Below are 26,957 nucleotides of genomic sequence, written 5' to 3' on the forward strand. Positions count from 1 at the left end.
CACTTGCACATCTTAGATTTGAAAGGCTTCTCTACAGGATAATTTATAAAAGAGTGTTTTGATAATCGGGCGTTTACAGGAACTGTCCGGGAAAAAATAGTGTATAACCTTTTATCTACGGGGTATTTTTGTAGCTCCTCAATACAGGTATTTGTGAGGGGCACCGGGATGACTATTTCATTGCGCTGTATTTTGAGGTTCACCCCACACTAGCGTCTTTTGAGCGTCTAGTCAGCGCTACGGGAAAGAGCGCTGGTAGCCTAGGGGCTGTCCATAAATTACGTCATCGATTTTTGGCGATTTTTGACCCCCCCCCCCCCCCCTATAATCATCCAAAAATCATGCTTCAAATGACCCCATTTCCTCCTACTTCATGCTACCGTCATCCGATGTCCAGACCCCCCCCCCCTAATTTGAAATGACGTAATTTATGAATAGCCCCCTAGCGGTAAGAGCGTGCGACTTTCAATCTGGAGGTCGCGGGTTCAAACCCCGACTCGTACCAATGAGTTTTTCGGAACTTATGTACGAAATATCATTTGATATTTACCAGTCGATTTCGGTGAACGAAAACATCGTGAGGAAACCGAACTAATCCCAATATTTATGGCCTAGTTTACCCTGTGGGTTGGAAGGTCAGATGGCAGTCGCTTTCGTAAAAACTAGTGCCTACGCCAATTCTTGGGTTAGTTGTCAAGCGGACCCCAAGGCTCCCATGAGCCGTGGCAAAATGCCGGGACAACGCGAGGAAGATGACACAGTTTGGTCGACATAGTGACCAGCGACTGCTTTTTTTGTGAGAAGATTGGTGTCGTGTCGTGGCCGAAAGGGCCACGTCGCCACCAAGAACGAAAAGGAAAGGAAATTTACACAAATAAGGATAGAGAAGAGAAGTTAACGTGCACCAAAACAATAAAGGCCTGGCCAAACAGCCGCCGCGACGCAGCGCCGCGTCCGCGCCGCGCGACCGCGGCACATGCTAACAGGTTACCGACGTCAAACAGACTGCGTCCCGCCGGTATCACGCCCCGCTTCTGTCGCGCCCCGCGCCGCGCGGCCCCTTGCGTCCACGCGGCGCGTGCGCAGCGCTGCGCCGCGCGGACGCGGCGGCCCGCCGCGTCGCGCAAGGTCACATCAGTCGGATCGGACGTTAGGCAGCGAGCGGTGCGCCGCGTTCCCGCGCGGCCGCGCCGCGTTCGCGCGCGCGATGAGGGCGTGTTGAGAGCGTGAGGCCGGCGCGATCCGCGCGCGCCCTGTTTGAACAGGCATCGCGTCGCGCCGGCTGTTTGGCCTTGCCTTAACGCTATTTACAGAATGTACGGAAACTCGAGATGCGCGAGACTCGCGAGATGCAATACGATGGAAAATAATTATGCACTACATCTACGTGTGGTCACATAAAATTGACAATTAGATCATCCCGTCTGGCCAGACCTTAGGGGGACAGATTGTGACGCTATGCGCGTATTTTTTTAATTTCGAGCACTCAACTCCACCATTAAGTAATCGAAAATTGGTAATTCTAGAGTTAGAGTGAAGTTAGACATGAGTTACACCATGAAAAGTCTGCAGAGGTTTTGACAGCACACGCAGTGCAGGTGTTATTTTAAACGTCAAACTTCTATGAAATTATGGCACTAACACTGGCACTGCGTGTGCTGTTAAGATCTCTGCAGACTTTTCTTGGTCTAATAATGCCTCCTACTAACGAGCGCTTTTACAACGCGCGTTAAAAAAGCGTCCACACACTACATTCGATTTAAGAGCGCTATTACATTTCGGCGTTGAGCGAGTTTAGGTATTTTACGCGCTGCGGCAGGCCGTGCGAGCTCAGTATGCCGATCCCTTCTACCACACTCGCACTACAATGATGGATTAAACATTCTTGATCCTTCGCGAAGCATATTGAAATCAACCATAACAACACTAACTGTACTTAACTTTTAAAGTTCTAAAACTGTTATTTGGTAAGTACGAAAATACTAAATGCAGTGCAAATGTACATAGGGGCTGTTCATAAATTACGTCATCTATTTTTGACGATTTTTGACCCCCCCCACCCCTCAAATCATCCAAAAATCAAGCTTCGGATGAATCTGTTTCCTCCTACGTCATGTTACCATCATCCGATGTCCAGACCCCCCCCCCCCCCACTCCTCCCATTTGAAACGACGTAATTTATGAATAGCCCCATACTCGTACTTATGAAGGTATATTACTCGAAAGAAATTATAGGTACCTACTCGCTTATTTACATGTTTCGTCATTGCATTTGGTACCTATAGGTTGTAAAGTTTGTATCAACGAGGGTTTAAAAACGAACTGGTACTGAGGATCTGATGATGATTAAGGTGGTCACGGATACCAATCAACCATGTAGTAACATGATTAGGCTCGTTTGATTAGTCTCAACAAGATATTTGACACTGAAGATACACAGGGTCTGATGATGGAGCTGGAAGGTGGCCACGGGTACCAGTCTATCATGTAACTAAACAACTTCGTGTTTGGGCTCGTTTGATTCGTCTCAACAAGATCTTTGGCACAAGATAATACTCAGGGTCTGATGATGGAGCCGGAAGGTGGTCACCGGTACCAATCAACCATGCAACTAAACCACTTCGTGTTTAGGCTCGTTTGATTCGTCTCAACAAGATCTTTGACACAAGATAGTACTCAGGGTTTGATGATGGAGCCGGCAGGTGGTCACCGGTACCAATCAACCATGCCACTAAACCACTTCGTGTTTAGGCTCGTTTTATTCGTTTCTATAAGATCTTTGACACAAGATAGTACTCAGGGTCTGATGTTGGAGCCGGAAGGTGGTCACCGGTACCAATCAACCATGCAACTAAACCACTTCGTGTTTAGGCACGTTTTATTCATCTCAACAAGATCTTTGACACAAGGTAGTACTCAGGGTCTGATGATGGAGCGCGAAGGTGGCGACGGGTACCTGTCTATCATCATCAGCTCCATCATCAGACCCTGAGTAGTATCTTGTGTCAAACATCTCATTGCGACGAATCAAACGAGCCCAAACACGAAGTGGTTCAGTTACATGGTAGACTGGTACCCGTGGCCACAGTCCAGCTCCATCATCAGACCCTGAGTACTAACTTGTGTCAAAGATCTTGTTGCGACGAATCGAACGAAGCCAAACACGAAGTGGTGTAGTTGCATGGTTGATTGGTACCGGTGACCACCTTCCGGATCCATCATCATACCCTCAGTACTACCTTGTGTCAAAGATCTTGTTGCGACAAATCAAACGAGCCCAAACACGAAGTGGTTCAGTTACATGGTAGACTGGTACCCGTGGCCACAGTCCAGCTCCATCATCAGACCCTGAGTACTAACTTGTGTCAAAGATCTTGTTGCGACGAATCGAACGAAGCCAAACACGAAGTGGTTTAGTTGCATGGTTGATTGGTACCGGTCACCACCTTCCGGATCCATCATCAGACCCTCAGTACTACCTTGTGTCAAAGATCTTGTTGCGACAAATCAAACGAGCCCAAACACGAAGTGGTTCAGTTACATGGTAGACTGGTACCCGTGGCCACCTTCCAGCTCCATCATCAGATCCTGAGTACTATCTTGTGTCCAAGGTCTTGTTGAGACGAATCAAACGAGCCTAAACACGAAGTGGTTTAGTTGCATGGTTGATTGGTACCGGTGACCACCTTCCGGCTCCAACATCAGACCCTGAGTACTATCTTGTGTCAAAGATCTTATAGAAACGAATAAAACGAGCCTAAACACGAAGTGGTTTAGTGGCATGGTTGATTGGTACCGGTGACCACCTGCCGGCTCCATCATCAGACCCTGAGTACTATCTTGTGTCAAAGATCTTGTTGAGACGAATCAAACTAGCCTAAACACGAAGTGGTTTAGTTGCATGGTTAATTGGTACCGGTGACCACCTTCCGGCTCCATCATCAGACCCAGAGTATTATCTTGTGCCAAAGATCTTGTTGAGACGAATCAAACGAGCCCAAACACGAAGTGGTTTAGTTGCATGGTTGATTGGTACCGGTGACCACCTTCCGGCTCCATCATCAGACCCTGAGTACTATCTTAAGTCAAAGATCTTGTTGAGACGAATAAAACGAGCCTAAACACGAAGTGGTTTAGTTGCATTGTTGATTGGTACTGGTGACCACCTTCCGGCTCCATCATTAGACCCTGAGTACTATCTTAAGTCAAAGATCTTGTTGAGCCGAATCAAACGAGCCCAAACACGAAGTGGTTTAGTTGCATGGTTGATTGGTACCGGTGACCACCTTCCGGCTCCATCATCAGACCCTGAGTACTATCTTGTGTCAAAGATCTTGTTGAGATGAATAAAACGAGCCTAAACACGAAGTGGTTTAGTTGCATGGTTGATTGGTACCGGTGACCACCTTCCGGCTCCATCATCAGACCCTGAGTACTATCTTGAGTCAAATAAATACATATAGAATGTCAGGTCCTTTCAAATATTTTTAATCCTGTCCGGTAGTTTATTAAACTGTACCATTATAAATTATAATACTATAAAAACAGTGCTAGGATCAAAGTCTCTCGTTGCGGTTTACACGCACACAGTATAGCGTTTTACACGGCGCCCGCCGCACACAATGATAAAAAACCTCGTCGTCGCCGTTGAAAATGTGCGGAGCCGACCGACACACGTCCTGCCTCTACAAGCTCTGCCGCGGCACTGAGCTGGCGCAGCGCGCGTCATCGGTAATATAGAGTAGTTTTCAAAAAATTGCCAAAAAATTATAGTAGAATTTCATAAACACTAATGTATACCAACAGCATAAGCAAACGTTGCAGATTGCTTGAGTATGAAAATGACTTCGATATTAAGTAGATTTTCGTAGGAATTGACACTTGTTTCGGAGAGAAAATCGAGTTCGTTTTACTTTGATTTTCTCTTTCTCAAAGGTATGTAGGAAAAATATAGTTTGATATGCCTAAAGTACAGGGTATTAGTAACACAAAATAGCCAGGTTTAGCAGAGTAAAATTCTCAACATTTCCAAATAAGAGCTCGCCATTCAGTGCTTCACGGGGTTTTTCGGAAACGACCATCAGAAAAAAAATCATTACTAATTTAATAAGTCCTTTTTCTAATATTTACAACGATATTTATAAAGATAAGAAGACGCTTTTACTGGAACAAGTACTCATTGTTTCTAATAATGAGCGCAAAGTCCTGAATTTCGTCGACTAGTATCATCAATTTTGCATTATTTCGACTTTTCTTGTAAGAGCGCTCTTAAAGTTCGAAAATCCAACAACGCTTGATAAAAAGCGCCACCGCCATCGTGTGAATAAATACACATGTATCCATTTGTGTCATGCAAACGCTTTTTTAACGCGCGTTGTAGAAGCGCTCGTGCGTATGAGCCCTAACTCTAGAAGAGATTGACGCTAATTAAATTTCTGATCAAATTGACAATTTGATTGTCCACAACACAGACACAAGTTCGATTTGGATCTTGGCTTCAGATATTATATGTCATTGTCATGTTCACGTCGCGCTGACAGTGACAGTAACAGCAGTATGAAAGTTTTGTAGGTTATATTGAAGTGATGTATCTGAAAACTTTTTAAGTTAATTTATAAACACAATAAGGATACTTTGTGTTGTAGAATTGCTTCTGTTTATCAATGTGTATATAGTAATTGTGCACAGAAATAGGTATCATAAGCTAGAATGGCCGCGGCAGAATTCGATGCTGCCTTGGGCGGCACGGAGGAACTACCTTTTTCAGCAAATAGTTTGAAATTTGCTACATCTAGAAGCATAGAAATAGCTGCTATGACTGAAAGCATTCTGCGCCCAAGTAAAACTAAGCTCATCTTTCAAACACTGCCCGTTCACATGCGCCGGCGAGTCATGAGCCACAACTGCAAGAGATTACCCAGAAAATTACGTGAGGGACATTTAGAGCAGTTAAAAAAGAGTGGTCTACCCCCTAAACAAAAGAGGCCGTCTAGAAAATATCGCAGACGGCCGGGAAATCTCTTAGATGAGTATAATCGACGGCAGAAGCGAAATGTTTGGTTAGAAACACATATATGGCATGCTAAAAGATTCCACATGGTTGAGCGCTGGGGGCACCGGCTGGCCCTCGCGCCCTGTGACAAAGCATTCAGAATGTGTTACAGGGCCACCTCTGCTCACTGTCTACTACAAGATGTCTCATACCTTACTCCAATACAAGTTACAGGACCAGTAGCGTTAATAAAAGAAATGTTTTCGTCATTGACCAGTTGTGTCTGTGGACTTGGCATCTGTGCTCAAGCTTATGTAACTGGCAAGAGAGAAGGTACTATGCATCTATATGAAGTCAACTCTTATCCATTTGGTTACATTGGAAAGGTGACCTTTATTTGGCTCCCCGCTGATAATCAAAATAAGGTCCTGTGGCTATTTGTCCATCCATCTCAGACAAAACAAGTAGAATCAGCTTTAACAAACATGTTAAGTGCTACAAGTACAGATGAGCATGATGTAACAATAAAAAAAAGAAAAACCACAAATAAATTTACAGAAAATATTAAATTCAAAGTGTTACCGGGCATATTTAACAGATTCCGATTGACAGGACCCAACAGCCATGCAATATTGACTTACAGTCTCAAATGTGTAAATGAGCATGATACCTCGGAATGGCAAGCACTCCTTAAAGAAAAATATGATTTCTATTTAAAAGAAAAGCATGACTACTGGCAAGAGATCAGTAAGGCTAGCTCACCATCTCAGTTGCCACCAAAAACAGTAGTGGGCTTAGTTGTCAAAGATCCACGCCTAAGTCGACCTACACACCGCACAAAGGCTAAATATGAAAACACAGAGCCAATACTTGCACAATCCTTGCTTGACATACCAAATGAAGCAGCAATATCACCCTTATGGGATACAAGTATACATTATGTTATCAAGAAGAACAGGTTGACCAATGGGCAGTTCATAGCTCACATTACGAAGACTCAGTTGGTGCCAGGAGAGGTGAATGCGAACGATCCTGCTCTGCAAAGTGTTCCTGTTGTGCTAGTGCAGAGGCCAGGCTCACAAGAGCCTAGTATTAAGAAACTTGGTAAGTATGTAGACCTTCATCATAGTACCTATAATGAAATTGTATGGGTACAATACTGTCAGTTGGCTGGTAGAATTGATTTTTTAAATGATGATTTTGAATCATAAATATTAAGTAGCACTTGGATTTGATTTGTAATGTATTTTCCTCAGTTAGTATTTTAGTTTTACTCGCATTGATGTGGTGAATAAAATTGTATTGTACTCAGTAGCATAGTTTGTAACACTCAAGATTTTTATCTCATAAGGAACTCTTGCTTGTTTGGGTATCATTATTAGTGGTTAAACATCAACTTTGCCCCCTTTTAAATGTTTAAAACAAATAACTATTATACATTTCAGGTTATGGATGTGGATGGGATATAATTATGCCCTCTGGCTACAGCCTGCAATTCTGGCAAACATTCATCATGTTCGGAGCAAGGTCTGGTGGCCTCCGAGAAACTGAGAGCTTAGCGTTTGAAATGGGTGAACACCACATACCTCCAGATTCTGAAGCAGGCAAAGCTGAGGAGAAAAGAATAGAACTGGAGTTAAAAGAAAGCTATTTCAAACTACCTCCTAGTAAGAGAGTTAATTACGCCAAATTAGGCGTTAACAGCCCTTTCCTTTGCCCGTGGAGGATCTTGTTGAAAGATTGGACGTCAAATTCAGTGGATGACTTCTTTATTTTGCGGGATAGGAAACTTTTGGATCAAGTACAGGTAATTTCTATGCAGTTATAGTAGAAAAATAATTCTAAGTAATTGTATTCCTTTGTTTGTCAGCTGAGATAGATGGGGCTATACTGCACCGCATAATGTACGGTATACTGCGCCATCTACATCAGCTGTAAAAGCACAAACTTCAACTAAAGATATGTATATGCCTTATTATATTTCAAATAAAAATTATGTCATCAATTTGTTTCATTTACAGAATTGTGTGATGAATAAAAAAGCTCTCCCTCAAATGGACAAATCCGAGTCATGCTTGGTGGCTGTGTACATTAAAATAAAAGGCAAGGGTACTCTCAAAAGGCGCGCCCATCTATGTCTACCACTGCCCGGAGACGACAAAACGATCAAAACGTTATTCGAACCCCACCATGAAGACCCCAACGAAAAACTAAGAAAAGAGAAACGGGTAACACACATAACAGATATGAAACGCCTGAGGAGAAGGAACATCAAACTAAAGAAGCATAAAACAACAACAACAGTAAGTTTTTTAAACACAATATAGAGTTGTAAAACATCTTGGTAGACTTATATTGCGGCTAATCAAAGACCTACACAGACCAAATAGAAATGTCTCCACATTTATTAATTTAATGTGTCACCATGATATAAAGAATTCAAATTTAACCTTATGAACGCCAAACGGCGCATCCATTTGCCGTGCCACTGACGCCACGGGGGTAAAATTTACTTTTGTGAATAAATAATGCCAACCTAAAAATCGACGTCAAATGCCATCTTTGGCGTCGTTGTCACGATTTTGCGTTGAAGTCAATTGCAGTCTGTTGCGTTCAAAAGGTTAACAAATTTTAATTGGTTTTTTTTTTTCAGAACGGTATTGTTGAACGAAAAACGAGCGCCCAAAAGGAGCCATCGAACTATGTAAAAATGATGAGAGAACTATGGGTGCCCTCCGGTATAAAAACCGTTCGACATTCCACAGCAAGGGAAATCGTAGGATTTATATCTCAAGGAGGATTCAGTTTCTCAGAAGCCCAGAGTTGCGGTGTTGGATTCGTTGCATATAACGCTCTAAGTGCGCTCCTCAAGACTGGACAAAACCAAATTCTGGTCCGAAACATAACATCCAGGAAATATAGATTGGGATCATTACAAGTTACAGTGCCATGAATTAACTGAATAATCTTTTATTTTTATTTTTTTAGTGTCAATAGGGAATATTAGGCAAAGCTCTGCGTAGGTGGCACCTTTGTGGCACATACAGTAAACAAACCACATTGACACATCACACGTCACGTCAATCATATGGCCTACCGCGAAACAAGAAAATCGAAATTTAATTATCTAATCTCTTTATCACTCTTGCACATTCGAGCGATAAAGAGGCAGATAACTAAAGTTCGATTTTCGCCTTGATGCATCAATGTCATATTTTATTGTCTGTGAAAACTTGTCAAAAAACAGTTTAAGGCACAGTATGTATAAAGGGGGCGGTACGATCTTGTGGCTACCGGGCCAAATCAGCTTTGATTGACCTTAGAAACAATTGTGCCAACCTGTGCCAACCGGCATCGCCTGAGACAAAAGTGTATACTCACTGCACTTACTTAGCCTACGAATACAAGTTCGAAAAAGGTATACATTTTGAAAGGCTTTATCTCGGAAAATATTAGATGTACAGACACAATTCTAGTGTCTTATTGTAGCAAATTTAGTCTACTTTAAAAACGCCCTAGGAAGTTACTATCAAAAACTAGTACTTTAGGGTTATAATAGCCCAAATCTAAAAAAAATGCGGTTTATTGGATTTTTGACAAAGTTGCGTTCGGCGCTCGAGGTCACTAACTTGGATTATTCATTGGGCCAACATCATAAACAAGTCTGCAAAAAATCAGAACTACCGGATTTGACGCAAACGCAAAATGTATAATTTTACTGTATTATTAGTGTTCTGACTGAGAACTAAATAAAACTATTGCAATATAAAATAATGAATTTATTCTTCAGCTCGTAATGTCCTTACGTAATCACTTAATCAGCATTAAACCTACTAAACTAGGTTCCCCTCAATTTTCACATTGTGACGAACAAACAACACCAAAATACAATTTCCACTTTTCAATATTAATAATGTATTACATAGTCAGATTTGAGACCTTATACCGCTTCGTATACATATTAAAATAATCTGTTTACTACAACACTATAAGACCTATAATTGATATATCATTTTGGTTAAGTCAATGAACATCACAAATTCTTAAATGCTTAATAATTATACTAACACGACATAATTCGTTCACTTGTTCAGATTTCAACGACAATTGCGTTTGGCTGGATGGAGACTGATAGTTTGAGTTTAGAACGTGGGTCATGTTTTGTACTGCTAGCCATGCCTGCTAGCTGACCGGGCGGAAATCATCGTGTCACATTTCTGTTTTAAATCTTGGATCTCTTTCTGGCTATGGCATCCTCCACCGCCTTTAATTGCTTGAGTAGCTCTTCTCTCCTAGAGACTGGTTTCTTTGCTGGTCCCGAGTTGGGTGGTGAGCCAGCTGGCCGCTTTTTGCCACCGGATTCTAAAAAAATATGATAAGTTTGTTAGTGAATCAGAGCCTTAGACACTACCATTATCAATGCAACTCTTGTGGTTTGTATTTTAGTGATACGATATTTATTAGTAACAAATGCTAACGCAACATTAGTGATGATTGTCTACCTCTAGATCTGTTTTCACACAACTAATAATTTGAATGCCCCAGACAAGCCATGTATTTTGGATGGTTAAAGTATTTATTCGCACCTTTATCACTAGTGGTTTCCTTTTTGCTTGCTACTGTTGTTGAGACTGCAGCTGCTAAACCGGCACTGGATTTAGCATTTAACCTGAAAAAATATTGAAGATACAATTGCGCATTCGTAAATAAATAATTGTTACTTGATTCTGAATCTTAACTAAAGGGCATAAAGTCGTTTTGGTCCTATTAAGGCCTGCGCAAACCGGCGGAGCGCAGCGCAAATCACTTTAAATTTGTCAATGTATATTCTTCCCTATTGCAATTGCATTAAGGAATAAATCTGATTGCTCCGAGACAGACCTCGGAGCATCACGGTAGATTTTTACTCCGCCGCATCGAGGAGCACGTTAGAGGACTACCTCGATGATCTGCGCTGCTCTCCACCGGTTTGCGCAGGTCTTTAAGGCCTCTACGAGTCGCACTCGCCACTCTCTAGTTTTAAGTCCGACGATAATGACCTGTGTAACTCGCTCTGGGACTCACTTGAGGCGTTTTCGGGCCTTATTGAAATGTTAAGTCGTTATGTTTTACCTAGGCCTCGCGGCCGCGTTGAGAAGTCGCTCCGTAGCTTCCCGATGAAGTTGACGAATTAAATTCGTTTGACTCGCTAGATGACTAAGCGCCATTTGCACCATCCCACTAACCCGAGCTTAAGTGGTTAAACCGTTAACCCAGTGTCAAATTGTACTGGTAACCATGGTAACTCCAGGTTTAACCGGTTAACCCCGGGTTAGGGAATGGTGCAAGTGGCCCTAAGCCGATTCTGAGTCCTATTAACATGAGCATAAAGTACCAAGCAAGTAGTAGTAGTAGGTAAGTGCTTACCTAGGCCTCGCAGCCGCGTTGAGGAGTCGCGCCTGACGCGCCCGCCGCGCCCCGGAACTTCCCGATGAAGATGACGAGTGAGACTCACTCTCTGATTCACTGGAGGATGATGACGATTCTGAAATATTACAATCATTTAAATTCAAGTAAACATTATATTGGTACAGTCGACGTTAAAGAAGTGTTTCCACTTTTGCACCTTACTCCTTTGTAATAAGGCGAAAAATATATAGGTGCGCTGTAGGTACTTAAGACAAATAAAATGTTCTGATTGTGACATACCTGAACCAGATGAAGATGATCTGGAGTATCGTTTTCGGTCTCTGTTTCGACTAGATGCTTTGCTGCGACCATATGGATCAATTTCATCCTGAAATCGAGTGGAAATAAAGTAAATAAAGAACTTTAATAATAAACAAAAAAATTAAAATTTTTATCTTAGATTGTCATATTCAAATGTCAACATACCTACAATTTATTTTTACAAAGAGATCGGCCTAGTTTTTCTTAGGGAAAACTGTTAATGAATGCTTTCGCTATCTTTGTCTGAACCCAAAAACGAAAAGCAAGATTGAATAGAATATTATTGAATATTGAACCAGTATCCGGTGCTTCATTATCATTTTAGGTCATGCCGTCATTTATTTAGAAATTAGTGTAGTAAATGAAGCAAGTTGTTGTATGGAGACCCATGCATTAATATCTCAGTCGATGAAATTTAGCTTGGTTATTGTATAGTATGAGCCGAGACTAACATTATAAATATCCAAAAAAAAAACACTCCTAAGTTAGGTAAAAACACAAATCTGATTATATATTGAACCGAGTAATTCCTCAGTCCAAAATTATTTTACAAAATAAGTTATTTGTATCAATACTAGAAAAAAATCTAAAAGTTTTGTCAAACATGAGAATATTTTTTTATGATACTTCCTTTTTTGAAACGCTCATTTTCATCGGAAAATTGCTCTGTCATTTTTTTCTTCTTATATGATCTTAGAATATAATTTGGCGCAGTGGGTAAAAATATCCAAAAAAATGCGTATCGAAATGTATGTATTATAGAACTATTAAAAACTGAGAGTGGAAAATTTTTAGATTTTCATTTTGTAGGTATAAAACGGCAATAAAATGGCATTCCAGTGAAAAAATTAGACTGAGCAATTTTCCGGTCCAAGACACGCCAAAAAATTTTATTTTATTAATACTGGTATTTCTGCTGGGATATTTTTTTGATATTTCATATATTGTTGGAATACGTTACATGAATATGTCTGGTGAAGAAAGTTTGAACGGAGCATTTTTCCGTAAAAATATATTAACGATTTAAGACTTTAGGTATTTACTTTCATTCTATTATTATTATTCTTTGGAAATTTATACAATACTTTTTATTTATTGATACTTTATCATATTGTAAAGTTTTTTCTGGCTGAGGAATTACTGCGGGGTCCACTACCTTTATTTACTACACTAAATGGGTTGGCAGGTTATTCGAGCGCGACTACCTATACCTACTCCGTTTTTTTTTTAATTAGATTTTTTGTACCTAACCTCAAAAGTAGTACAGTGTAACCTGGTGGAACCTGGATAATTGCAATCTCAAGGGACCGGCCATTTTTTGTCAATTAACCAGGTTTTTCATTTAAGCAGGTCGTGTCAATTAACGAGGTTCAAAAATTCGTTGTGTCAATTATAGAGGTTTTCATTAATAGAGGTTGCGTTCTGACAAATTTCTTTTATGGAGGTGCAAATAACCATTGAAAGTAGATTTACACGCTTACGTTCTGGGTTTCTGGTCTATATACAGGGTGATTCATGAGACGTGAGCAGGACTAATCCTGCACACTCAGTAACTGATAATTGATCGATCACCGTCGTATTTAAGTGAAACAACCACACTTTTTCCTATTTTTTAACTTTTTGGTGAGGGCAAATTTAATCCTCTACAATCATGGTCACCCTACAAGACCTAATTAATAAGCATAAAACCTCTTTAACTTTTTGATTACGAAGAAAATAAACTGTCAAACTTGAGTGAGATACGAGTTTTCAAAAGTAACCAGACCGCGATGACAGTGATGACATTCAATTTGACACAGAATATCGGTAGTTTAGTATCCTACATTTTAGGGTGACCACGCATGTCGTAAATAAATTAATAACTTTTTTTTCAACACGATTAGATAATTAACGTTAACCTCACTAATACTGATACGAAAGTGTTGCTTATAATTTACGAAATGCGCAGTATTAGTCCTGCTCACGTCTCCTGAATCACCCTGTATAGCTTCTGTCTATACTTGCACTTTTACACTACATTAATTACTACTTTATTTTCTTATTAATCATTTGGGTTTAAAGAATTCCCTTGAATTGTAGAAGAAAGTTTTATTAGAATGTAAAGGCATAGTTTGTTTTTGATTTAATCAAAACTATTTCACCTACTACAGGCTGTGATAGATAACCAATAAATTAATTGAATTCTGGATGAAGATATAAATAAAATGATCATTGCTATTAAAATATTGTTTCTGCTGTCTACAACTACATTATTTCAATTACAGAGGTAATAAGTAAGACTCGTTTCAATATTAGAGGTAAAAATATGAGCAAAAATAACGAATTTTTTTAGCACAGTGTCAATTATAGAGGTCTTAGTTGCGATGTGGTCAATTACAGAGGCAAAATTACGAAAAGCAATAAAATATAAATTGCAATTATAGAGGTTCTAAAATTTCAATTATAGAGGCCTTTTGGTCTCAAGGGACCGGGACCGGACTTTTGGTTGCAATTATTGAGGTTTTCCATTTATCCAGGTGCCAATTAACCAGGTTTCACTGTAGTACAGTTTTTAGATTTAATTTTGGAGGAATAAAGTTATTAGTGTTATTACCTCCTATGTACTTGTGAAGTTATAAAATTGTTAATCTGAAAAAAGACACGGACTAAAGTCTGGGTAGGCGGGAGGCCGCGGTCGGGACGCAAGCGGGCAGCGGGGCGACGAGCGGGAGTTAAGGGCTAATCATATGTCGTCGTCGAGTCGTCGCCTATCTGCCCCCTTGTGGGAGCAGGGAACGGCGCGCTAGAGGGAGTGTCGGACATTACCTTGTGCCGGGGCGGGGCGGGCGGGTTGGCGGCGAGCTGGCGCGCGGCGGCGGGCGAGGGCGCGCGGCGGCGCGGCGCGGGCGGGTTCATGGCCGTGGCGCGCGCGCTCGCCATGCGCCGCTCGCGCACGATCACCGACGGCGACAGTCTGCGCGCACTCAAGGGTTAGCGAGACCACACACTAGCGTCGGCCGAGCGTCGGCGTCGAGTAACTCTATGGCTGCTTCTCGACGCAACGTAGGCGCAACTGCGCAGCGCCGCCATGTTCCATAGCGCTGACTAGACGCCGACGCTCAAAAGTCGCTAGTGTGGAGTGGCCCCTAGGGACGGGAATGTACGAAGTTATGTCCGGGCCGAACGAGCCACCGTCAAATAATCTCCAGCCTTAAGTGGACGCCAGTCCTTAGAGCGTGGGACAAATAAAACCTCAGATAGACAGGACGCGACGCGCCTCGAGAAACATTTCGTCAGGCATCTCGATTGGCCTGAACATAAATAATAACTAAGACCGAAATAACATTCTTATGTACCATATTTGTCTGTTCATGCTTTGTCAATATTAGCCAACAAGATAATTATTAACATTGTTGCATAATAAGTAAGGAAAACGATGCAAAGAGATTGTAACCAAAAATACTATAATTACAAACTGAAATAGATATCATATACTAAAAAAAAGTGACCAAGTCCACCGGTGGCCGAGGCGGGAAATATTTCATAAAATAATTTGATTTGTTCCCCAGTTGTATGTTAATAACTACTTCCATATATTCTACGATGCCTAAACAAGAACACGAGTGAAAAAACATTGTTTACTTACAGTATCGTTGAAAAATATATTCTAAGAAAGTGTCACTGGGTGTGATCAAACTACAATAAATATGCAGCTAAAAATAAACAATGAATGATTGTATTTGTTTTAAGCATGCTGTTATTTTTATTAGGTTAGTAGTTAAGTGTGTGTGTTTTAACTGTCTACATTTTGTTTATTTTATAGCTGCAAACAGTAGAGCCACTACGAATTATAAGTTACAACGGCAATATGTATTTGTCAAAGTAAAAAACTGACTGATCAGACTTTAGAGGGTCGGACCGCTACCAAAATATATTAATTTACATAAACAAAAAAAAACTTGAAAATATACAAAACAAAGCAAACTTATAATGTCCCAAAAATGGGAAATGAATTCAAAATACTACGCAAACTATTTTAACTGGCCCCGAATTTTCACACGGAAATCTCGGAATCCCGATAATACTGTGGTCCCGAAAAATGAGAATATGTCTGGGCTGTTTTGACTTAAAAAAAAAACGACCCCTTTTACCGCAAACAGACCAAAACTACATACCTACCTATATCATGATCATTAAGTTTATACGGGTCCTGTGACTTCAGAGGCCCATTTCTCGAATGATATTAGTCTAATATTATTAGTGTGTTGTCATGGCAACCCATACGATTTGACAGTTTGTGGACTAATAATATTAGTCTAGTATCGTTCGAGAAATGGGGCCCATTTTTAGTGTATTCTTCATACCGTTGTATCTTATAGTCTGTAACCGTACCGTAACGCTCAATACTAACCGTTGTCTCGAAGACGACGAGGCCCTTCTCTTGCGTCGCGCGCCCGGCGACCGCGAGCTGCGAGAACTGGAATTTGAAGAGCTGCGGAGTCAACGGGACGGGAGAGGGACACTCACGCACGCACACACACACGCGCACACACACATCCACGACAAAGCGAGATCCGATGGTGCATGCAAACGTTACATGTTAATAGTGGTGGATTTTGAACAATATTGAAAATCAGACAGGTGAGTCAGACCAAAACACCGTCAGAGAGTTATGAAAAATGAAACCCATTAGCCAGGGGAAGAGGAGAAAGCGGAGAGAAATTTCAAATTAATATCTATGACAATAATACCAATAATATATTCGAATTTGGATCTTTAAAAAATACAATTGGACAAATACGCGTGGTTTTTGAAAATAAACACGAACTCGTGACAAATTTAGTGCGCGTCGGAAGGGGGCCGACCGAAAATGTGGTACCATTTCAAAATTAACATACACATTTGACTGCTACACTACAATGGTACATAAAACTAGGTGATCGCAGGTTTCCATTAATAAAAAATTGATTAAGCTATGTTGCAACATAAGCAAATAATAATGTTATAATGAGCAAATTCCTCCGTATAGAAATTGGTTTAATAAGTCGTTCTACCAGAACTTTTTGTACTGGGAGATCCTTATTTCTCTTCATAGTAGATACACAATTTTATGAAAAATATTTTCTCGTAATGATCTGACATTGTAACATATGTCCAACTGATGCATTGGAGCGCGCAGAACGAACAGATTCTTTTAAACCGCCGGCGATCACCGTTAGAGCACCCTCAGAACTATAAAAAATAGGTACCTCGTTGCGCAGTCACACTCATCCGCTCGCTAACCTATCATCTGCAGAATCAGTTGAACAATACATACCTCGAGGAGGAGTAGGAGTCGTCGGAGGAGGGCGGGCGGCGGCGACGCGCGGCGGGCTCGGCGCGCATCCACGGGTCGGCCCAGTCGTCGCCGCGCCCGTCCCGCGGGTCCCGCCCGTCCCGCGGATCCCGCATGTCCCGCGGGTCCCGCATGTCCCGCTGGTCCCGCATGTCCCGCGCGTCCCGGGGCCGGCCCTCGCGCCCGTCCCGCCGCCCTTCGCGCGCCTCGCGGCGCTCCACTTCGGCGCGTTGGACGATCACTTCGCGCGACGATCGGACGCGGCGCTGCGGTAACATTTATTGGTCAACTTTTTTAATGACACAAAAGATACAAAATTTTTTTGAATGGGACACTGAGGGCAGCTCCCGCCCGTAATGTTACGTAAAAATGGTTACGCTAACTCTTTAATTAACGACAATTGCCATTAAATTTTGTAAAATAATACTTTCAGCGACAAAATCGAAAATGTTCAATCAACAATCCATTTAATTTCTGTCCAGAATCAAAGCTTCAGAGACCAACCTAAATAGATGAGGGTACAAGAAAAGCCACAAATAAAAAAGAAAACATTTTTGATACTAAATTATATTCTGTTAAAATAATAGCCGCAACATATCGGTATTCTGTATTTCTCTAAGATTCCCACATTACAGGCCGAGCCCCGTGTGGGGATCACTGGAATGCTAATTCCTTGAAATAAATATATTTGAATTTGAAAAAAACATTATTTGAAACTCAGTTACAGCCTCTCTTGGAATGCTAATTTCTTGAAATAAATATATTTTGAATTGGAAAATAAACATTATTTGAAACTCAGTAACATATCTATCGTAAATTTTATTGCAATCGGATGTTCAAACATACCTTATGGTAGGCCGGTTCCTCAGGCATGGCGGAGCGCTCGTCATAGTGCCCCCGGTCGTAGACCCGCTCCCGCTCATAAACACGCTCCCGCTCGAAGAAACGCTCGCGCTCGTCCAGCACCGGCCGCGGGAAGCGACCGCGGTACATAGGCCCGTACGGACCGTGAACGTCATGTCTGTTCAAATGAAAGTTGATGTTTTAGATAAACTTTCAGCTTTTAAACGCAATCGGACCATTATAAAAGAAGTTTACACCCCAGCCCAAAAGTATGGAAACAAAGTTATTTTTCTTAATTTTTAATATTTCCATTTATTCTCTTTATTCATTTCTCATCTTAAGTTAGGTTATTTTATAATATGAATATAAAAGTAAAATATAAAAACACTTACAAAACCATAAAAATTAATATAAACACATTATAAAAAACCTAACCTAGGGTGCCGCCAGCAGCGGGGCAAGGCCCAAGCTACCGGTGGTCAGGGCTGCAGAGAGAGGAACCGGCGGACTATCCGCGCCGTGTCCAAGATCACCGCCTTCTGCATCTGACCCTTGATCCAACCACCTAGCGAGAGTCTCTCAAGGTGTTGGTCGAGACTCTTCGCTATTAGACCGTTTACTGAAACGACTATCGGGACAATGATCGTCGAATCAACATCCCACATGGCGGTTATCTCGTGAGCCAAGTCTAGGTACTTACTGGACTTGTCCTTCTCGGCCTTCACGAGATTCTCATCATGGGGGATGGTAATGTCAACGAGCACGGCCCGACGTTGCGATCGATCTATTATCACAATATCAGGCTTATTGGCTACAATAGTCCTGTCAGTGATGATAGATCGATCCCAATAGAGCGTGGCACGACCATTCTCGAGAACAGGCGCAGGTAAGTACTTGTAGTACGGTACTTCGCGGTCCACAAGGTCATATAGAAGAGCAAGTTGCTGGTGAATAATCCTGGCTACGAGATTATGTCTGTGCAAGTACTCGCCGTTAGCAAGATGAGAGCAACCGGAAATGATATGCCTGAGTGACTCTCCGGGACGGCGGCATGCCCGACAGATGTCGACCGTACCGTCCTTCAGGATATATTTCCGATAGTTGTTCGTCATCATCACTTCGTCCGCAATTGCACAGGTAAAACCCTCGGTTTCTCCGAAGAGGTCCCCGAATCGTAACCAGTTCACCGACGCGAGCAGGTCCAGATCGGGTCCCGTGATGGCCTTGTAGAACCGCCCGTGTAGCACCTTACTCTCCCATGCCGCCTTGCGATCCGCAGTACTTAGTACCACAGGTTTGCGCCAGTTCTCGTTTGCCAAGGAAAGCGGCGTGAGGTTCCTATCTACTGCCACCACATCACGATGCATCCCACACTCGTTGTTAAGGAAATAGTTCCTGAGATTGTACACCTCGTGGTTGTGGAGATCCTTGGCGTTTAGGAAGCCTCGGCCTCCACACTTCCGTGGGATGTACAATCTCATAACTGACGAGCGTGGGTGTAGCATGCGATGTGTGGTGAGCAGTGATCGGACCCTCCGATCCAGGGCGTCCAGCTCGGTCTGAGTCCACCTTAGTATGCCAAAGGAGTATGTGAGTAGGGGCATTACCCTAATATTTCCATTATTATTATTGTGTATTGGTAACGCAAAAATTACTTTAGGCAGTTTTATAAGATTAAAACAGCACTCAAAGTATTAAAACATCCTAATATATGCGAAAGAGAGAACATACAAATCAACCTTCTTGATTGTCTTTCTACGAAAGGTTGAATTTACAGTTGTATTAAAGAAAATTATAAGTAAGGTACTTTTAAAATGTTCTATTATCATTTTACTATATTATATTTATTTTAAATAAATACATTCTTTATGTGAAAACTACAGATTTAAATTGTCATATAAGTTTGTTTCCATACTTTTGGCCTGGGGTGTACATTGGTAACCTTGGCGACATCCAGAATGAGGCTTCGAACTATCCATTGGTATTTTTACTTAAGTGGAGACCTACCCTGGCCGGAAAACATCCGGATCGCGCATAGGTTCATGTCGGGGTGGTGAGGCACCAACGGCGGCGGCCGCGTACGCTAGCTCCGCGTCAGGGTCGTGGACTACACCGCCTACGGACAGGTGTAGCTTCTTCTCCTCGAAGTCCATGTCTTGCTCCTTACGTTTGTTTGCTATCCTTAGCATCTGGAATTGGTTGATTTCCGTTAGTCGGCTCCTTACCTATGGTAGTAAAACATGCTGGCTTTTTAAATAAATGGCCAGGCTAATGACAAACACTTAACAAATATTTTATTCTTTATATTACTTTTTACGTCTGTAACGTCTGTTTTTCTGTGTAGATACCAAATCGTAGTTTTAAGTCACTTACTGAAAATCATCTGATTGCATGTTGTACTTTTTCTCTACATCTGACCATACATAGATATATATATATATATATATATATGCCGTAATCTGCAACGGCGACCCTAGCTAATTAAAAGTAAGTTCGGCTTTGCCAGCCATATCAGAGCTCACGCTCGTAATTCGTAACATAATATATAAAAATAAATTATTTCACATTATGCATGAAATATTTTCAGACACAAATTCTATTTTATAAATCGTTTAGAACTATAAAGAGTAAGTAGGTAATTTGACTGTGACATCATTGTGTAATGTTTCATAACTTTCATATAAATTCCATTGTGGCAAATTGTTTTATTCGAAAAAATACACTGATTTGACTAGTAATCAAATGTCCTATTATATTAGATCTTGTGTGCGTATACCTCCTTGGCAGTTCTCAGGCCGCGTTCCCAGGCGGACTCAGGTGGGGCGGCGTCGCGCGGCGGCGCCGTGTAGCCCGCTGCGGGGACTCCTCGCACCACGTCGAACATGTTGTAGTTGCCCTTGTCCGTGACGCCCGGGTGTAGGAACCTATATGAAATAATACTTTATCAATTATCTTATCCGGCGCCGTCTACTTCAGTCACGTCCACTGTTGGATATGTCTCTTTTATGGATTTCCAATATTCCATTATCGTTCTAGATACAACGTTCTGCGCAAGATAGGCCCTGCCGACTGTTTTTTGTCCTTTCGGTTTGCCCATTTATGGTGAGATTAGTAGTCTAGTGTCTCAGGTACCATGAAAGTCGAATAAATCGCAAATATATGCCAATGGACCGTCCGACATTTGCTCTCGCCTGCAGCTGACGCCCCACGTGCAAGCGCCGCGCGAGATAAACCGCACGGGCCGCAGCTCGCTCCCCTCAGGCTGACCTTCGGCCTCGTCCGACACTTCACCCTTTTGTACGACCCTCTCACCTGCAGCTGACGCCCCACGTGCAAGCGCCGCGCGAGAAGAACCGGCACACGGGCCGAGGCTCACTCTCCTCCGGCCGACGTTCGGCCTCGTCTGATACTTCGCCCTCTTCAAGCGATGAGCCTCTAGATACTCGGCGTGGCTTCACTTCTTCAGCTAAAAATATATAATAGGTGTGTATGAATTGAAACTTAACCTGAATTAGATATAGGAGCCAACTAGTTCAGGCATGTATTCAATAAGCCGGTTCACAAGAAAGGGACGCCTCACAAGGGCGAAGGATCAATCGCTCGCGCGGCCACTCCCACTATATCTCGAGCGACGCAAATCTTCACAGACCAAGCTGCTTAGTGGGACAATTTGCTCACGAGACGGCTTGTTCGCTCCTAAAACTTATACGTATACTAGCATCATTTATAAGTATACTAGCGACCCGCCTCGGCTTCGCACGGTTTACACAAAACCTTTACAAATTATACACCTAAACCTTCCTCAAGAATCACTCTATTGATAGGTGAAAACCGCATGAAAATCCGTTCAGTAGTTTTTGAGTTTATCGCGAACATACATACACACAAATAGACAGACGCGGCGGGGGACTTTCTTTTATAAGGTGTAGTGATATATATAATTATTATATAATATTTGTTTTATTTTGTGCTTGTACAGTCAGCTAACCTAAAGCAGTCAGATAGCTGACCCCCCTGTATAGGAATTTGTTTTCAGACGCTGAGTATTTACTTATGGAGAACTGTTCAATAAGTTTTGTAGTAAAAATGCACTATATATTTACCTTGGTCAACAATTTCTCCATCTCCATTAGCTTGTTCAGCAGTTTTAGGCTCCACGCATTCACCTTCCTCAGCCTCAAAGTCTAGTTGCTCCTCGCCATCCTCTGTGTTACTGGTCTTTTCTAGGGGAACCTGGTTCAATAGCCGAATTTTTTTATAAATTTACACACCAGATATCTAACAAAAAAATATTTTATAATTTACTACAGCACTTAAGTCTAGTCAGATCTATGCTTTCAGCAGATTTAGAGCCAAAATGGAGGGTGCAATTTTAATTGGAACTCTACAATTGGTCTAGGTACAGTACAATTTGTCTCTTTTGGTCGCTATTTTAGATAAAGAATTTATTTTTCAAGTCGGCATATTACAATGCGCTTATCATGAACGTTAATAAAGCTACTTTGGATGGACACCAAGAGGTGTTACACATAATGATAAGATTTCTGGTAATGTATACTCTGTATCTTTAGGTATTTAATTAAAAGTAAACAAAATCTACCCTCAAATGGCTCCTTAAGCCAGTTGAGGGTAGATGAAAACATTACATGATCAAGTAGTTTAAGTCAGGTCGTTCAGCAGTGTTGGCCGAAAGTTAATGCGAATTGAAAATGTTGGCCATTAACCATTATAAATTGAACCTTAAACCGTAACGGACGATTACAGATTACGGTTCAATTTATAATGGTTAATGGCCAGCATTTTCAATTTGGATTAACTTTCGGCCAACACTGTCGTTCAGTGACAGATCCAGGCGGTTTTGTATTTGGTTGGTTAACCAATAAATCTTATAACTACCCAAATATGTAAAAATTGTTTGTTAACTTTTATTTAAATACCTAAAGATACAGACTATAGAATTGGCGATGAATTTCTAATAAATGAAATATTTAAACTGCTTTGTTGTCATATCAATTATAAGTTTCACAATTCTTATGTAGATAAATCTATCAATGTTTGACCAATAAAACACTTACTTTGTCCAGTTTAGGTGTGTCTACTTTTCCACTGTCTGATTTAGGAGACTTAGGTGATGATTGCGAGCTTATCCCATTATTTCCATTAACCTCAGGTTTTTCTGGAGATGCCGGTGTAGATTTAGGCTAAAATTGATGGATATAGAAAATTTAATTGAACAATAAAGAAAAATAAGATTAGCCCATATTTAACGCATACACTACCAACGCATGCTACCATACACTCTACATTTGTAGCCGATTAAGTGGTTATCCACTTTGTGCCAAAAAGAGAACATGCCTAGTGTGTTGTTGGCAGTGAATGAGTTAAGCTTCAAGACAATCTGCTTATCAGGTTTAAGATCATCAACTTTTAATGTAATTTATATATTTTCTTATAATGATTACCTTTGCTCCTTTAGCACTATCGTCTGGCCCTAAAGAGTCTAGGTCTGATACATCTGATAGGTCTTCATGGCTGATATTCAAATCTTTTGCATCAGCTTTATCGCTACTTTGTGATTTACTCCTAGATTTTTTATCATCTTCCTGATCTGATTCCATTTCACCTAAAAATAAACATATTTAATGGAAAATAAATAGTTTGTTACACCAAATTCATGGGTTCTTTATTTATATCAAATTTCATATAGTATGTGATGTGTGTTTTCATCAATTAAATGTTATTGGGTGAAATAAATGAACTAGGCCTAGGAACACCTTCATTTATCTCTAAATTTTGTGTAAACTTTTAGTTTTGAGTTATTTAAGTGATAACTCTTTTTTTTAGCTCTTTTATATATAATCTATAATCTCTGCGTTAAAGGATACTCCTTTTCCCAGATATTAACGCAGACAGTAACGAGGAGGAAATAGACAGAAGGGTCAACTGCAGTTGGAAAAAATTCTGGGCACAAAAAGAAATATTGAAAGGGGATTACCACCTAAAACTAAAGAAAACTGTAATGGATACATGCATTTTGCCCAGCCTAACTTATGGAAGCCAAACATGGACTTTTACCAACAAAATAAAACATAAAATTGCAGTTTGTCAGCGCTCGATGGAAAGAAGTCTATTACATTTAAGGAAAATACACAAAGTAAGGAACGAAGATATAAGAAAGAGAACCAAGCTCACAGATTCCCTTCAGCATGCATTGAGACTCAAATGGAAATGGGCAGGCCACATTGCTAGATTTAGTGATAAAAGATGGACACTTAAAACAACAACATGGTCAGGGCCTATAGCACAAGAAAAAAGGAAACCAGGCAAGCCACAAAGGCGTTGGGCAGAAGATATTCATAAGGTTGCAGGTGCAAGCTGGATGGAGTCAGCCAAAGACCGTGAAAAATGGCATGGGTTGGAGGAGGCTTTTACCAAAACGGGGTCCATATAAAACTATCAAAGATTCATGTCAAATAATATATAAAAAAACTGTTAAAACTATGGAATAAATAAAGCTTTAATAATAATCTATAATCTCTTCTTGTATTTTAGTTAAGGGTAGACTCAATCAACCACAACATTCACAATATTGATACCCTTATTTCACAATCATACTAATTACGCAGAACGTTTGGTTGTAATAGACGCTTGTTTGTGCACTATGGTAGCAATTACAACAAATTTTTCCCTGTAATTAGTATGAGTGTGAACAGGGTATTGATATGCTGATTAAGTAACACGATTATCACTCATAATTTCACGTCATGTTTGAAACGTCTGGCCAAATAGTAAGTGCACGCTATTAAATCCTGCGTCAGTTTTAAAATCACAACATTTACCTTCAGAAATCTCTTCAGTAGCAGGGTCCTTAGCGCTAGTTCTCTTATTATATGAAGAGCTCCTACTCGACTGACTAGATTCCGATCTGCTTCTTTCTCGTGATCTAGGTACCATTTTCTGTTCAGCTTTAGTATGCCTCCTCCAGTTTTCTTTAGGGCTCCATTCTCGTTTTTTTGGTGACATTACTACTGATGACCTAGACGAATTCCTATCTGGAGAGGGACTTGTAGGACGGGAATTTCGGTTAGGATCTCTTGAAGGAGATGTTGCCTGCGATGCAGAGTCAGGCGAAGCAGGCCGAGACCTAGTGTCGGGTGATCCAGCACCTGAATGGACTGAACTGCTCGGACTTTGAGGAGTCTTTGGACCTTCACCACCTGAATGTCGCGCCGAGTATTGCTCACGGTTGTCAGGAGAACCAGGCTCACTGGGTGACTTTGGAGCATCTGGTGATTTTGGACCAGCAGGTGAAGTTGGCATAGAATTTTCAGGTGAATTTATATCTGAATGAGCTCCGCTCAAGTTACTGGGGGAGCGTGCTTTACTAGGAGATTGGGATCGCAGTGAACAGGATCGTGAGCGGATCTCTGGTGATGGAGACCTTGGGCAATCAGAACTTTGTGAGCGAGGTGATCTAGGTGGTGACTGTGGAGGTGATTGTGGAGGAGACTGTGGTGGTGACCGCGGTGGTGACCGTGGTGGTGACCGAGGTGGTGACCGAGGAGGAGAATGTGGAGGTGACTTTGCATCTTTTTTAGATGACACACTTGATGATGAGCTTCGGCGACTTCTGGAGCTTGAGCTGCTACTACTTGAAGATGACTGTGCATCTCCCTGACCATCACGGGAATCTTCTGAATCCATCCCTGAGAACAGAGTGTGACTTAATATGAAGATTGTTAATGTAGCTCAAGGTACCCAACCCAAAAGCATTCCTTGAGTTTATAGTAACAAGTTAAATTTGCATTTTAGACCAAAATGTAACACTTGATAGTTAGTACACACTTCCTTATATTATACGCAAGCAAGTGATATGGAAACAAAACAGTTCATGTATGAAAAGAAAATATATTTTGCTTATAGACTGAAGATAAGAACAAGCTCAGCTTTGAATAATAGGTATTTAATTGCCGATAAATTTAATGTCCATTCTTGACACAAAACTATTGTTTGCACTTGAGTACAAACCAACCTAAGAAATAACATGAAATTACGAATGTTCGATATTGAATAACTGCTATGTACGTGATTTTTTGTTGGCCGATGTCACAACCGTTATAATGCTACGTTCTGATGTATATTGAAGACACATCCAGCCTTACCTTAAAGATGACGCCTCGACGCCAGATTCGGTGGCACTTTATAACACTTTTCATATTGATAGACTTTTAACTTTTTACTTTCACAACACAAACTCAACTTGGGTCTTTCACATATACTTGTGAACAACTTTAACTTTTTTAGACGATAAACTGATGAAAACTTAGTAAAATCAACACTACTTCAACATGGCTGTGATATAGGAGGAAATATATGAACATAATATAAATAATCACTTTTCAGTACTTCCGTAGGGTCAACTTACCCCCTTACCTTAACTGAGATGGGATAGACGGTAAATTTCTTGATGTAATTATAAATTTATAATTAAAAATCCTCTAAAATGCGCCGCAACAAGCTCTTTCAACGAAGTCAAATCAAAGACTAAAGTTATTATTTTTAATAATGTTGCCACACATTTCACAAAGGAGATTAATCGATTTCTTGATAAGTCAGCATTTAGTTTATAAGATAATTAAATATACATATACAGGATTTTAAAATAAAGTAAGCCATTTCTTTAAAGAACTTCCACGTGTATCTCTATTTATAACGTATTTTTACTGACAAGTTATATAAAGACGTAACTTTTTTAGTGTACTTGAGTTTGTAGGGGTAAATAAAAATTATTGCTGGCAACACTGCAAATTATAGGAATAAACAAATTTCTTTATTTTTTAAAGCCGTATATAGACGCGAGGATGACACGTTAAAATAAATACCAATATTATTCAATTAATTCTACCTGTTTTTTAGAAATTTCACAAATATCACCAAAATAATTAAATTTCTGAAATTTATTTCAAATTATATTGAGTAATAAAATTTTCGTTCCACGGAAACAGAAAGACGCTCCATCTTGCACATATATTTTTACTGAAAAAAAAAAAAATTGGCGCCAAAGTTTTACATTGTATTGGATCAATAATTTAAAACAGC

At 40.8% G+C, this 26,957-nt stretch overlaps 2 protein-coding genes across 8 annotated transcripts; one reads left to right on the top strand and one right to left on the bottom strand.

Annotated features, from left to right (window-relative positions):
* The first annotated feature begins 5,538 nt into the window (after positions 1-5,538).
* On the top strand, positions 5,539-8,958 carry LOC134795485 (ribonucleases P/MRP protein subunit POP1). Its single transcript, XM_063767336.1, has 4 exons — positions 5,539-7,096; positions 7,438-7,799; positions 8,014-8,295; positions 8,646-8,958. The coding sequence occupies exons 1-4, from the start codon at positions 5,710-5,712 to the stop codon at positions 8,943-8,945; spliced, it is 2,331 nt and encodes a 776-aa protein (XP_063623406.1). The 5' UTR covers positions 5,539-5,709; the 3' UTR covers positions 8,946-8,958.
* A 798-nt stretch (positions 8,959-9,756) lies between these two features.
* On the bottom strand, positions 9,757-26,426 carry LOC134795508 (zinc finger CCCH domain-containing protein 18). 7 transcript variants are annotated; one of them, XM_063767374.1, is made up of 17 exons: positions 26,292-26,426; positions 25,409-25,564; positions 24,698-25,372; positions 23,321-23,481; positions 22,934-23,059; positions 21,962-22,091; positions 21,171-21,324; positions 20,635-20,782; positions 19,866-20,047; positions 17,862-18,036; positions 16,998-17,281; positions 16,092-16,172; positions 14,507-14,654; positions 11,681-11,768; positions 11,399-11,516; positions 10,579-10,661; positions 9,757-10,354 (listed from the first exon to the last, which is right to left on the bottom strand). In XM_063767374.1, the coding sequence occupies exons 2-17, from the start codon at positions 25,560-25,562 to the stop codon at positions 10,215-10,217; spliced, it is 2,847 nt and encodes a 948-aa protein (XP_063623444.1). In that variant the 5' UTR covers positions 25,563-25,564; positions 26,292-26,426; the 3' UTR covers positions 9,757-10,214. The 7 variants fall into 7 exon arrangements, with proteins under 7 accessions (XP_063623444.1, XP_063623443.1, XP_063623439.1 ...); XM_063767373.1 differs by having other exon boundaries at positions 16,092-16,157; positions 24,698-25,564; positions 26,292-26,425; XM_063767369.1 differs by having other exon boundaries at positions 24,698-25,564; positions 26,292-26,425.
* Between the last annotated feature and the right edge of the window lie 531 nt (positions 26,427-26,957).

Source organism: Cydia splendana, chromosome 12, assembly GCF_910591565.1.
Source record: "Cydia splendana chromosome 12, ilCydSple1.2, whole genome shotgun sequence".
NCBI lineage: Eukaryota > Metazoa > Arthropoda > Insecta > Lepidoptera > Tortricidae > Cydia > Cydia splendana.